Source organism: Procambarus clarkii, chromosome 35 (genome assembly GCF_040958095.1).
Source record: "Procambarus clarkii isolate CNS0578487 chromosome 35, FALCON_Pclarkii_2.0, whole genome shotgun sequence".
Lineage (NCBI taxonomy): Eukaryota > Metazoa > Arthropoda > Malacostraca > Decapoda > Cambaridae > Procambarus > Procambarus clarkii.
The window spans coordinates 1,639,192-1,654,739 of record NC_091184.1 but is presented as its reverse complement, the minus strand read 5'-3'; the positions used below and the strand labels follow the sequence as shown (position 1 = coordinate 1,654,739).

The 15,548-nt window shown below is 41.4% G+C and overlaps 1 protein-coding gene across 1 annotated transcript in view; it reads right to left on the bottom strand.

The window, feature by feature from the left end:
* Positions 1-15,548, bottom strand: part of LOC138371339 (tripartite motif-containing protein 5-like) — a 77,376-nt gene that overhangs the window by 39,006 nt on the left and 22,822 nt on the right. Inside the window, exon 2 of the mRNA XM_069336127.1 lies at positions 7,760-7,829. Coding sequence (XP_069192228.1) covers positions 7,760-7,765 — 6 coding nt within the window. The 5' untranslated portion in view covers positions 7,766-7,829. The remainder of the gene's footprint in view (positions 1-7,759; positions 7,830-15,548) is intronic.

The following is a 15,548-nucleotide window of genomic DNA, read 5'->3' as shown; positions in this document are numbered from 1 at the left end:
GCGAGGAAGTCTGGCAAAAGTGAGGCGTTGACAGAGTAATCATCGGAGGCAGTCAGCTCCACCCGAGCTGTCAGGCGGGAGTTGCCACAAAAATATTATTACTTAATTATTTCAATGTCTTTGATTTTTTTTTCTGTTTTTTTTTCGAGTAATATTATTCAATAGTGTGTAGTGTGATATATTTATATAATAAAATGTGATCCATCGCTATACTCAAAAAGTATTGTGAGCATATTAGTGATTCAATTACAGTGCATCCTCACTCTAACGAACCCTACTCTAAAGCATTCCCGGATAATCCGAACAAATTGCATTTGGCGCTAAATGTTCAGGAGAACATACAAAAATTCATTTGTGTTGTTCCACTGATGGTGATGACCTAGGCCGGCATGGCAGGGCTGTGAGAGCTGTGTACTGTACATACTCTCCACAGCGTTCACTTCAATATCTGTATCACTAGTATCAGACACCTGTCTTAGGTCTTTTTCCAGATTTGAGTTATCAAAATCACTGGCATGCTCATCTTCAAGCAATATGCCCTGTATTTCAACATCAGAGAGTGTTTTCTCAAAAACATGACCAACTAGAGACTGGGAGCTCAATATACAAACAGATACATACAAAATGGTTGCTACCTTGAATATGAGCTTGCCCACAACCATGGGGAATGCTGGGAATTTTTTTCAAGCTGGCAAACACCTCAGGAATCCATCTTGTACCCAAGTTTTGAACCCTACAATATATCTACGAGTGCCTTAACCACTGTGATGCGCCGAGTTTATTGTGACATTCCCCATGCGCATGAAATCAAGTGTTCCCCAAAAAATGCTTTTTTAACCCTGAACATGTCTATGTAAAAATAAATACAAAATTCCACTTACTTTGGCAGTGGGGACGTGGACAAGGTGCGCTGTGACGTCATCATGGCTGGTCGCCCGTACCAGAAACTCCCAGAAACAAGCGTGCAGGCCATTCAAGCATTGTGAGTTGCCACAAATATATTTTCAATTATTTGTTCTATGTATTTCCAATGCTGTTTTATTAGTTTTTTTTATTGTATATGATGCATATTTTTGTTATTTACAATATGTATACAACAGAACGTTCATAATGTTCCATGGAACTGTGATACTGTGTGTCAGTAATGTATCCACAATGTTTATTGTTGCAATATTACTTGCTAAAAATTCACTAAGATTACAATATGTATAGTTTCACACACTATTTACACACTAACACACTGTATTACACAATCAGTACTTTGGAAGTGAGTAATAATCAATGAAGTAGTCCATGGTACAAAGCGCGACTTCGCTCTCGTTGCACCAGGTACTGATAGATTTTCGCTGTTTCTTTGTTCTGTGTGCTTGCAAATAACGCACTCACGTACACCCTTGGCTTTAGTACTTGTAAGTTGTAACAAACTAGGCTGTTGTAAGAATTATTCCAGAAGGTTCCAGAAGTTCGAGTAGGGACCTGACCTCTCAACAACGCCCAGTCCCCTGGGAATTAGCAGGTCTGAGTCACAAATGGCGGGCATCTTTGTTCATAATTTTGTATAATGAACCATCCTATAGTATTCAGTAATTTAGAGAAATTAGCCTTTATTCATTTTGCATTAAAATTGTATTGTATAATAGTACTGGGTACAATATCAAGAGTATTCTAATTATTGAGTTTAAGTCACCATCAGTGACGTCACGAATCAGATCTAACTTGTAAGGCGGAGTGACCGGCGGTCATAGGTCATCAGGGGTTGACAGGTCTACTATTTCTCAAAGTTTTAATAACCATCTTTGTGATCGGGAACAGCTCTGCCGTTAGAGGCTTGTGTAATTTAATTTCAGTAAAATAATTCAACCAGTCTGGATCAATTAAGTACAACAGAGGTTAATTGTTATAACTTAAACCTTGCTAGTAACTTTGTGAAACTTTGACTAGGCGGAAGGTTACAATGGTCTGTCTGGGGTAGACCAGACAAGGGAGAGATCAGTGTGGAAACGGGAGCAGCTGGGATAAGAGGCCAACCATCTTACCTCTCCCCAAGACCAGCCAAACATCTAGAGCTGTGGTCGCCCAAGGTATAGTTGCTATTGTTAATTATAGGGATAGTCTTCTCATTTGCCACTCAGGTCAAGTAGGGAGTGTTAAAGTGACAGGGAGTGAACATATTTAGATTTTGTTTTAGTTTTCTTTTAATAAATTAAATTTGTTAATATTTTGCATTTCATTATTTCCATGTGTTTTATGTGTAAACTTGTCCTGGTCACGTGGTCCACACGAGGTAAAGTTGGATTGGGCGCCGATTCTAACATCGAATCGGAATTATCATTACCGTGTAATTTATTCCACACTCAAGGTCATCGTATATAGTGGGGATCAAGCCCCTAGGTTGATTAATTAGCGTGATCGATCCAGACCTCGATCATTGCTCTTGTGTTACTGGTCTGGTGGTGGCAGCGTAGAGGCGACTCTAGGGTTTTGCTCAGAGCCTAGGTCACGTCATACTGGGTGTAGAATCCTAAGTCGGTCAATCGTCTTAGGACCACGTGGCGTGGAGTTGGCTTTGGTAAAAGTTTTGGAGTCCCTTGGTAGAGAATAAAAAGTAAAAATACGGGTAGAGGGCAAAGAAGGAAGAGAAGTAGAGAGAGAGAAACCCAAATCCGTGTTACAAAGTGGTATGTAGCCAAGCTCGTAATGCATAAGGTAGTCTTGAAAATATTGCTTTGTAAGGTCCCTGACTGGAAGATTCAGTCATTTACAGCAAGTGTCAGTCAATCTAGAAGAGATTCAGCCATTCTGGAAGAGATTCAGCTAATCTTGAAAATATCTATGGAAAACACCACCATGGAAACCGCTAACACTGTTCATCTATGCTACTTGTATCAGATGCATCATCACTGAACCCAGAAAACGATTCATCTATGTATCCCTTATATAAATTGGAGATGGCATAGGTGGGCATGGGTGGCGTTCACAGCTACAACTGGATACGCTCGCTGTATCATCCTAATAGGTGTGGTATAACTTGCATCCGACCTTTGTGTTAGGTCCTTATTGCGCCTAGCTTCATCAATATCATGACCTTTATGTTCTTTAAGCTATAAGGTCTGAATTTCACCGACAGAGAGCGATCTTTCAACACTGCGTCGGACAGGTGTTTGGGAGCCAGAGGCGTGTGCACCACCCCATGGTTACTCACTCAATACTAACCCAGCGAGCAGCCCTAGGACATTCTGGGAATTTTTTTCAAAGAAAGCTGCCTCTCACTGGTCCTCCCCTCCCAAGAGTTCATTTTGTATCCAACCTACCGCGAGCGTGTTTTGACCGTGTACAAAAAAAAAACTTTTGTCGGTGGGGACAGTTATTGGCGAAAAGCATTTGTCGTTTGGCACAGAGCAGTGGTTAAGGTGTTATGCGCACCCCTTGATCGAGCGAAATTAGGCGCTAATGCATTTCAGAGGGTTAATACACTCAACAAAACTGGTTAATAATACCATGACTAATACAATCAACATCACTGGGTAATGCCAATATGATGAATACACTCACCATCACTGGGTAATGAAAACACCAAGAATAACCCTTGTGTGGCTCCGGGCTATTTAGCATTTGTCACCCACAGGCGCATACCAAAAAAAAAAAAAAAAATTTTTCTTCCCAACCTGTTAAGTCGTGTTCCCTGACCATGAGAACAAAAAATTCAATTGAACTTACCGACGACGTAATTGAGCCGACAAGATGGGAGATGACGTCACACCATGCATGATCGCTCATGCACGGTGTGTCCCAGAGGCGTCGCGCGCGGTCTTCAAGCAGCCAGAGTTGCCACGAATTTATTTTCGCGGCATTATTTACAGTGTTTAGGCCTATTTTATTAGCAATATTAGTCACAATTGTGTTGCACATAATGTTACATCACAGTCATTGTCAATAAATGTTACATACATCGAGTATACACATGTGCACACAAATGTTTTCCATTATGCCATTATATTATGTATCACAATGTTCATTATTATATGTACACACAAGCATGCACTATGTACAGGCTTTTGCACTATTATTGCACATTTAGAATTCTTAGAGAGAGTGGTAGTCGTTGAAGCAGTCGACAGCACACAATGGAACTGCACACGCTTCACACCATGTTTGCACCACTTTACGTTTCTGTACTCTCCTTTTTGTTGTTTTACATACTAGGCATTCATGTTGGCCTATTGCACGCTTTCCAGCTGGTGGCAAATGTTTTAGTCTGTGTTGCTGAAAGGCCTCCATGTGAGCAAGCCTGGGTGTTACAGCATGCTGCAACACTGGGTTCATGATTGGTCTTTGCATGCCAGGGACATCTTTACCAAGCTTTGCTAATAACTGTGTTGCAAGTGTAAAAGCAAACGCACGGAAACTAGGTTTACGTCCAGTTTTCACCAGATACATATTATAGCAGTTCAACATGCTCATGTCAACATGATGGAAAAAATCTTTTTTCGTCCATTTCAATGTTTTCCGCACACACTCGATAGTGCCAACCATCATGTTAGCCTTATTAATCAAACGCATGTTGATATTACAGTATAGTCAAGAACACAATCTGGCTTATATACTGGTTCTTTCGTTACACAGTTCACCTTGCCACTGTTCAACATTGTACCCTCATGAATGGTTGTCAGCATGTTCACTTCTCTCTTGTCTTTCCACCGAACCGAGAGTATTTGATCACATTTCCGTAACTGGCACTCACCAACTGAGAGTCTACCGTCAAACACTGGCATTTCCCTCCTTCGTGCCTTTACTGTGCCAACCAATCCAGTTCTATTTTCAACCAAAAACTTAGTTAGCAATGGACTTGTATAGTAATTATCTGTGTATAAGATGTGGCCCTTGTTCATCCATGGTGCCATCAGTGACTTCACCACACTACCCGAGAAACCATGTTCGTCGTTACCGGGAATGTCTACATCACTAGCTGAATACAGAATCATGTGTAACACATATCCTGTTTCACAGTCACACAGTACAAAGAATTTCAATCCAAATCTGTTTTGTTTGGAGGGAATATACTGCTTGAATGAAACATATCCTTTGAAAAGCACAAAGGATTCGTCAATCACCAGCTTCTGTGCTGGTACGTAAAAATCTCTGAACTTATCAATCACTTCATTCATATAGTGCATCACTCGCCAAAGTCTATCATCCTCTGCCCGGTCCTCATTACATGCAAAATGCAGACACCTGAGGAGTATCTGAAACCTATCTCGGGATATATATTTCCCTAAGAAAGGTGTTGAAATAGTCAGATCTTTGCTCCAGTAATCTGTGATAGCGTGTTTGACACAGTGCTTCATCAACAATACATATTGCTAAAAACACATACATTTCACCTACATTGGTGGTTTTCCAATGTTGCAATCATGAAAATTCTGTTATCTCTCTTCTAATGAGATGAGCCGCATGAAGGTTCGTTTGGTGTACAATATATTCCATGAGCGGCTCATCATAGAATGCTGTAAAATAAAATAGGATATGAGTGTAAAATTCACTCATATCCTCTCCATTATCAGGAAAAAGCTCGGTAATCCCATCTTTATTGTCAAAGGCAGGAATTCGAGGAACAAAACCAGCACCATCACTCCACACTAGTACACCTGGTGTCCTGCGAGACGCAACAGGGGCACGACGGCGAGGAAGTGATGTACACAGCGGACCAGGAGCTGAAGCCCGTTTACGCACAGTACGGCCGCTACGTGCACATAAGGTGGAAGCACGTGAACATCACCACACTACACAGTACCCCATAAAAGGTTGATGCATAAGCTGGAGAAACAGGCAGGAGTAACTGGTAGCGCGCTCCAGTGGATAAGGGAGTACCTAAACAATAGAAAGCAGAGAGTTACAGTGAGGGGTGAGACCTCAGACTGGCGTGAAGTCACCAGTGGAGTCCCACAGGGCTCTGTACTTGGACCTATCCTGTTTCTGATATACGTAAATGATCTCCCAGAGGGTATAGACTCATTCCTCTCAATGTTTGCTGACGACGCCAAAATTATGAGAAGGATTAAGACAGAGGAGGACAGTTTGAGGCTTCAAGAAGACCTGGACAAGCTGCAGGAATGGTCGAACAAATGGCTGTTAGAGTTTAACCCAAGCAAATGTAATGTAATGAAGATAGGGGTAGGAAGCAGGAAACCAGATACAAGGTACCATTTGGGAGATGAAATACTTCAAGAGTCAGAGAGAAAGACCTGGGGGTTGATATCACGCCAGACCTGTCCCCTGAAGCTCATATCAAGAGGATAACATCAGCAGCATATGCCAGGTTGGCTAACATAAGAACGGCCTTTAGAAACTTGTGTAAGGAATCTTTCAGAACATTATATACCGCATATGTCAGACCAATCCTGGAGTATGCGGCTCCAGCATGGAGTCCATATCTAGTCAAGCATAAGACTAAAATGGAAAAGGTTCAAAGGTTTGCCACCAGACTAGTACCCGAGCTGAGAGGTATTAGCTACGAGGAGAGACTACGGGAATTAAACCTCACTTCGTTGGAAGACAGAAGAGTTAGGGGGGACATGGTCACCACATTCAAGATTCTCAAGGGAATCGACAGGGTTGATAAAGACAGGCTGTTTAACACAAGGGGCACACGCACTAGGGGAACACAGGTGGAAACTGAGTGCCCAAATGAGCCACAGATATATTAGAAAGAACTTTTTTAGTGTCAGAGTGGTTGACAAATGGAATGCATTAGGAAGTGATATGGTGGAGGCTGACTCCATACACAGTTTCAAGTGTAGATATGATAGAGCCCAATAGGCTCAGGAACCTGTACACCTGTTGATTGACAGTTGAGAGGCGGGACCAAAGAGCCAGAGCTCATCCCCCGCAAGCACAACTAGGTGAGTACACTACCCGAGAACATCACCATCACTACACTACTCTTGGTGCCTCGGCGGCGTGTTCCATGCGGCGGCGCTTGGCTGGGCGAGACACTGCTGACGTAACAAATTCTTGCCCAGTAACACCACTGGTACTGGCACCAGGCTCGGTAACACTATGTTCTGATTCCACTTCACTAAAACCAGAAAAAGAGTCACCTTCCTCTGACTTGTTACCGAAAATATCCTCAGACTCTAAATAATCACATGAACTGTGTGGTCGAGGGTGAATTGGAGTAGACACTGGGCTAAGTGGTATGGGTGAGCATACAGTATAGGCCTCGCCATGGGAGGCGGCTGTATCTCATTTTCACTGTCAGTGCTACTATCATCGGTCAATTGTGTGTAGTCTTTATCAATATCAGTTATCAAAATTACTTTCCTCACCATCAGAAAATAATTCACTGGTTATTTGCTCTTGGACGAGTGATTGCGTGGTGCGCGCCCGATAAGCGTTCGGCCGTGCGCTCGACATGGTGGCTGCTGGGTAACTGATGCCTCCCACGCGATGGTAGCGTGAGCTGGATTTTTTTTTACAAAATGGTGTCTGTTTACTATAACCCCTAAGCAGCGTATGGGAGTCCCCTCTACCCGCGGGCCTTTCAAATCTTGCGCGGTACTCCAATGCATCATATGATGTGGAGCACAAGTTACTGCAAGTCACTTAACCCATCATATGATGTGTTGCGCACTTAAAGGGTTAATACGCTCAGCATCACTAGTTAATGGCAACATAATAAATATACTTACCATCACTAGTTAATAACAATATGATACACACACACACACTGGTAGTACAGTAAGAATAAAACTGTCCTTACCATCATTAATGGGCAGAAGTTGTGTCTGCTATCGTCCTTGGGAGCCGAGCAGAGATGGAAGCAGTATTACCTATTAGGCAAAATAAAACAAATTTAAGGTTTCTATGACTAAATTTTTCCCACCAAAACATAGTACATTTTTAGAAAAATTTAATAATATTTTTTAGGTATTGTACTTTGAGCAAAAGTAAGGAGGGTGGGCAGGAGTAAGGAGGGTGGGCAGGAGTATGGAGGGTGGGCAGGAGTAAGGAGGGTGGGCAGGAGTAAGGAGGGTGGGCAGGAGTATGGAGGGTGGGCAGGAGTAAGGAGGGTGGGCAGGAGTAAGGAGGGTGGGCAGGAGTATGGAGGGTGGGCAGGAGTAAGGAGGGTGGGCAGGAGTAAGGAGGGTGGGCAGGAGTATGGAGGGTGGGCAGGAGTATGGAGGGTGGACAGGAGTATGGAGGGTGGGCAGAAGTAAGAAAGGTGGGCAGGAATAAGGCGGGTGGGCAGGAGTAAGGAGGGTGGGCAGGAGTATGGAGGGTGGGTAGGAGTAAGGAGGGTGGACAGGAGTATGGAGGGTGGGCAGGAGTAAGGAGGGTGGGCAGGAGTAAGGAGGGTGGGCAGGAGTAAGGAGGGTGGGCAGGAGTATGGAGGATGGGCAGGAGTAAGGAGGGTGGGCAGGAGTAAGGAGGGTGGGCAGGAGTAAGGAGGATGGGCAGGAGTATGGAGGGAGGGCAGGAGTATGGAGGGAGGGCAGGAGTAAGGAGGGTGGGCAGGAGTAAGGAGGGTGGACAGGAGTATGGAGGGTGGGCAGGAGTAAGGAGGGTGGGGCAGGAAAGGGGAAGGGGTATGGGCGGGTTCTCGGTTGCCTCCCCTCCCTCTCTAACAGCCTATGTAATACAAACCACGTGCATTAACCCTAAAGCTGCTACAGCCTGGGCTGTAAAAGCTGGGGCTGGGCAAAAAATATTTGAATTATGTGAAAATTAATATTAAATGTTAGACAAATCTCCAACTTATTGGCATAAGCGTCATGCAAGTTTCATCCTAATATTTTCAAAAATGTATTTTAGACAATTTTTTTTTAAAAGGAGAACATTTTGTTGATAAGGAGAACAGCTCCTATTAACTGGAACTGAGGGATAATGCAGTAATAAAGAGATGCAAGCACTTGTACAATGTACAAAGAAGAAGAATAGTAGCAAGAAGTGTCCACAAAGTGGATATGCAGCTGGTGCCTGTATAGCATTGCTGAGTGATGCATCATAATACCAATAATAATGAGTATGTTATCATGCTCTATTTTGTTAAATATCATAAAAATGTATTGCCTAATGTTAATATCTGTTACTGTCACCAATATCCAAAAAATATATATATTTTTTATCTCCCTTGTTTATTATCTCATTTTGATGTAACCTCTACATCCTGGAGAGTGCATACCCATCCCTAACTATGTCAAGATAGAATGAAATTGGTCACCCAATAAATCAGTCACAACTGGCAGAACTTGGGACTTTGAATTTCTTTTGACTGAGTTTTTCACAGATTTCAAATTCTATTTTCTTTGTCTCTTTAGGCGGTTTTTGATGATCAGGGCTTTATCACTTTTATAAAGTACAGTGGCACCTCGATTAACGAGCGGCTGTATCTAAGATCATTTCGAGTAACGAGTGAGCCACTCACAGCAAATTTGTCTCTATTGACGAGCTTCACCTCTATTAACGAGCAAAACCACATGGTGCTTCCTAGCGTCTCGCGGGTTCTCACAAATTCTCGGACGCCTCCGACGCCAGTGTTGTTGTTGTATCGCGCATGACAAGCATCCCTCTGCATTTATTTGTGCTTTTCTTTCAGTATTTTGTGGTTTTGTGAAAACAATTTGTAACGCAAGATGTCGCCAAAGAAGCTGCTTGTTAAAGATAGTCTTGTCAAGAGGAAGAAACACACAATTACTATGGATTTGAAGAAGGAAATTATAGCAAAGCATGAGCGTGGTGTCTGTGTGACTGATCTCACAATGGAGTATGGCAGATCCTCATCAACAATTTGCACCATTAGTAAGGGGGTAGGAGGTAAGGGAGGATGCTGCCTCTTTCAGTGAGATCAGGGAAGTGTTGGGAATGTTTGAAAAGGTGACCGCATTCTTGGAAAAGCTGCCCTGATAAAGCAGTGACAACCTTGTGTGTGAACATGTTTAATGACAATTTGCCGACTCGTTTTAGGAACATCCTAAAACAAAGACAAGAGCAATTGTCAATAGATACGTTCTTTGGAAAAGTAGAGAAAAGAAGAGCCAGTGATAGTGAATCCACAATCCGGTCCCAGTGGGGAGAAATTCCCGAGAGAGCCCCCCTGATTCAGAGGTGGATTCTCCTGCCACACCATAACCCCTCTCCTCCTTCCCACCTCCCCATCGTCTCATTCAAGCAAGCAACGACTCTTCATAAGGTAAACATGAAAATAGTACAACAAAACATTCATAAATACATGTGCAGTATTATATTTACATTATAAAATGTCATACAAGTATGGATATTTTTGTGAGTGGAACGGATTAAATTTATTTCCTTTATTTTATATGGGGAAATTTGTTTCTAAAGACGAGTTTTCCACATAACGAGCTCGGTGCCAGAAAGGATTAAACTCGTTAATCGAGGTGCCACTATATATATTTTTATCCCCTAAATCATTATAATTTTTCCTATACAGTATTTAGTTTTTTTTTTTTTTTGGGGTGGGGGGTATTTTTTCTTGACATCATTCCAACACATATTGACCTACAACTTTCACATATTTGAGTACGAATGCCAAACAACGTTTATTAAAACATATAAGTAAATTAATGAATTAGAACTACCTTATTCATTATCGATAAATTTAACTTCAATTATCTCTAAAACTTTGAGTCAGCTTCAAAAAATTCAGTTTCTGACCGATTCTCACGATTTTTACAAATATTGTGCACAGTTGTCTGTTCTACAATCCTATTAGAATGGATTTTTCACAAACCCTGAACATTTGTAGCTATCAATTTTTTTTCTAAATTTGGCGCATAATTCAAATGCCACATTGATGATATTTTTTACAGTAAACTAAACTGAAAACATATATTCTAAATCTATGAAAATGAAGATCATATACTATTCTGAGAGCATAATAACACCAAATGAACAATTAGTGATAGTTTATATTTTTGCAGCTTATCTCAATATCTGAAGTTTTCAATATTCAATTTTATAATTATTTTTTATTTTCTTACTTTACAAGTTACGTTTATGATCATTTAGACAAAGTTGCAGGATTTGCTAGTATGCACAAAAACTTGGAAAGCATTAGAGCAAATTTGAGAAATTGAACTTTGCCATCAGGTCCTGTTGTATATGTATGCCATGCACAGCTTAAGGGTTAATACAGAACTGTACTGTATAAAATGCATAAAACTTCAAACTAACAATATTTCTCTAATTATAACAATAATAATATTTTAAATAAAACTAACTTGTAACAGTCAATATGTACATTAAATTTTGAGTATGCCTATAAAATAAGCACAGGTCATGTCAACGCATTGGGCCTGGATGAGATGGCTGGCACCATGTGCTTCTCCTCTTCCTGGGGTAAAAACGTCGGGCTCGCGCGTGAAGGATTTTGTGATAAATTTGAACAATTTTTACTGTTTGAACTCATTTAATCTATCAAGATGTCTCAGAGCAGCATTCATGGTATTGAAGGTATAAAATAAAAGAGAAAACATTTGTCAATTGATCAGACAGTTGACTTAACAGAGAAAGCAGAGCGTGGATACTCTGTCACTCGACTCGCCCAAGAATTCAACATTGGTAAAGCTACAATTTGTGATATAAAAAAGCAGAAGGATAATATTAAGAAATTCTTTGCTCTGATGCAATAGGCAACAGGAAAAATTGAGGCCTGCTAAGTATACGGATTTGGACTCGTCTGTATTTAAATGGTTTACACAGCATGGTGTGAAAGGAATTGCTGTTTCAGTTGATTCTATTAGAAATGCAGCTGAAAGACTTGCTGTAAAGTTAAACATTGACAATTTCAAGGCTAGCACTGAATGGGTATGTCAATTTAAAGAAAGGTATGGCATCATTAACAAGAAAATTTGTGGCGAGGCATTAAGTGCAGATGTTGGAAGTGCTAATGCATATAAGCATAAACTTTCTCAGCACATTATATCTAATAATCTAAGCTGGTTTTAAGTGTACAATGCAGATGTAACAGGCTTTAACTGGAAATGCCTTCAAAGAAACACTTTGACCTTCAGGCTTGAGAAGAGTATTCCTAGTTGCAAGGTAAAGAAGGAAAGAATTTCAGCATTATTGTGCTGTAACGCAGATGGCAGTCACCGAACAAAGTGCGCAATTGTTGGGAAATCTGCCAACCTCAGAGCATTGAAAAACTGCATGAACAGATTACCTGTCATCTACTACAACACAAAAAATGCCTGGTTCACACAGATTATTTTTGAGGATTGGTTCCAGAATCATTTTTGTAAAGAAGTAAAAAAGCAGCAGATCAATATGTGTAGAATTCATCCTGCTGAGGTAAAGGCAATGTTGTTGACTGACAATGCCCCAGCTCACCCCATTGCTAAATTAACATCGCCTGATGGCAAAATAACATGTATGGCTTTACCACCAAACACTACATCTGTAATACAGCCCATGGATTAGGGGTTATCTATGCTCTCAAAGGCTTTATAAAAGAGCTATGAATTCAGATATTTTGGAAGTTCTGCTCTCTGAGGAAGACGAGATGCCTAATAAGGATACGAAGTTTAGTAGAACACTAGAAAATTTCAAGAAATATTCAATTAAAGATGCAATTTACAACTAGGCCAAGGAATGGAGCGAGTTGAAGGTCACCACATAAAAGAATGCATGGAATAAAATTCTGAGTCCGGTACCTGGTTAGAATAAAGACGAAGATGACTATGATTTTGAGTGCTTTGATAATGCGATTTTTGAGACATTCAGAGATGAAGGTGAGGAAGATTTGCAACTTTCTGATGTGACTGAGTGGTTAGATAATGATGCTGATGATCCAGGTTATATTGAATTAACTGATACTGAGATTATCCAGTGTGTTACTGGTAATAATGATGAGGATGTGAAAGAGGAAGATGATAGTGTGTTACCTATTCCATATGCTGCATCATTGCAAAAGGTTAATGATCTGCTTGATTTGGTTGATGTAACTGATAATGAAGAGCTGACAGATTATTACCAGCACCTAAAGGACATGAAAGATATTATAATGAAACTCACAACAAAGAAACAAACTAAGATTCAAAAGTTTTTGGTACGGTTTCACAGTAGGCCTACAGGACCAGCACCCTGCACTAGCAAGGACTCATGATCCGAGGATGCCCAGGCAATTGGACCAGCACTAGCAAGGACTCGCCTCCTGAGAATGTCCAGGCAACTGGACCAGCACCCAGCACTAGCAAGGACTCACCTGCTGAGGATGCCCAGGCAACTGGACCAGCACCCAGCACTAGCAAGAACACACCTTCTAAGGATGTACAGGCCACTGGACCAGCACTAGCAAGGACACACCTTCTAAGGATGTCCAGGCCACTGGACCAGCACCCAGCACTAGCAAGGACTCACCTTCCGAGGATACCCAGGCAACTGGACCAGCACCCAGCACTAGCAAGGACTCACAGGCAACTGGACCAGCACCCATCACAAGCAAGGACTCACCTTCCGAGGATGCCCAGGCAACTAGACCAGCACCCAGCACTAGCAAGGACTCACCTTCCGAGGATGCCCAGGCAACTGGACCATCACCCAGCACAAGCAAGGACTCACCTTCCGAGGATGCCCAGGCAACTGGACCAGCACCCAGCACTAGCAAGGACTCACCTTGCGTGCGTGAGGGCCAGAGACCAAACGACACAAAAATGGAATCAATACAGGAAGAGGCCGAACCCCCAAACATACCAGCAATACAAAGATGCGAGAAACAACTACACGGCAGTGAGGAGAGAGGCAGAAAGAAATTTTGAAAAAGGGATTGCAGACAAATGCAAAACAGAACCAGGTCTGTTCTATAAATTCATAAACAACAAATTGCAGGTAAAGGATAATATTCAGAGGTTGAAAATGGGAAATAGATTCACGGAAAATGAAAAGGAAATGTGTGAAACATTAAACAAAAAGTTCCAAAGTGTGTTTGTACAAAATGAAATCTTCAGGGAACCAGATACAATAAGAATTCCAGAGAACAACATAGAGCACATAGAGGTGTCCAGAGAAGAAGTGGAAAAAATGCTCAAGGAGCTAAATAAGAACAAAGCAGTTGGTCCAGATGGAGTTTCACAATGGGTTCTGAGAGAATGTGCACCTGAGCTCAGCATTCCTCTTCAACTGATTTTTCAGGCATCCCTGTATACAGGAGTTGTAGCTGATATGTGGAAAAAGGCTAACATAGTTCCAATCGACAAAAGTGGAAGCAGAGAAGACCCCCTTAATTATAGACCGGTATCATTAACAAGTGTAATAGTCAAAATATTGGAAAAAAATAACTAAAACTAAATGGGTAGAACACCTGGAGAGAAATGATATAATATCAGACAGACAGTATGGTTTTCGATCTGGAAGATCCTGTGTATCGAATTTACTCATTTTCTATGATCGAGCAACAGAGATATTACAGGAAAGAGATGGTTGGGTTGACTGCATCTATCTGGACCTAAAAAAGGCTTTCGACAGAGTTCCACATAAGAGGTTGTTCTGGAAACTGGAAAATATTGGAGGAGTGACAGGTATGCTTCTAACATGGATGAAAAATTTTCTGACATAGAAAAATGAGGGCTGTGATCAGAGGCAATGTATCGGACTGGAGAAATGTCACAAGTGGAGTACCACAGGGTTCAGTTCTTGCACCAGTGATGTTTATTGTCTACATAAATGATCTACCAGTTGGTATACAGAATTATATGAACATGTTTGCTGATGATGCTAAGATAATAGGAAGGATAAGAAACTTAGATGATTGTCATGCCCTTCAAGAAGACCTGGACAAAAGTACATGGAGTGCCACTTGGCAAATGGAATTTAATGTTAATAAATGCCATGTTATGGAATGTGGAATAGGAGAACATAGATCCCACACAACCTATATATTATGTGAGAAATCTTTAAAGAATTCTGATAAAGAAAGAGATCTAGGAGTGGTTCTAGATAGAAAACTATCACCTGAGGACCACAAAGAATATTGTGCGAGGAGTCTATGCTACGCTTTCTAACTTCAGAATTGCTGTTAAATACATGGATGGCGATATACTAAAGAAATTGTTCACGACTTTTGTTAGGCCAAAGCTAGAATATGCAGCAGTTGTGTGGTGCCCATATCTTAAGAAGCACATCAACAAACTGGAAAAGGTGCAAAGACATGCTACTAAGTGGCTCCCAGAACTGAAGGGCAAGAGCTACGAGGAGAGGATAGAGGCATTAAATATGCCAAAACTAGAAGACAGAAGAAAAAGAGGTGATATGATCACTACATACAAAATAGTAACAGGAATTGATAAAATCGATAGGGAAGATTTCTTGAGACCTGGAACGTTAAGAACAAGAGGTCATAGATATAAACTAGCTAAACACAGATGCCGAAGAAATATAAGAAAATTCACTTTCGCAAACAGAGTGGTAGACGGTTGGAACAAGTTAGGGGAGAAGGTGGTGGAGGCCAAGACCGTCAGTAGTTTCAAAGCGTTATATGACAAAGAGTGCTGGGAAGACGGGACACCACGAGCGTAGCTCTCATCCTGTAA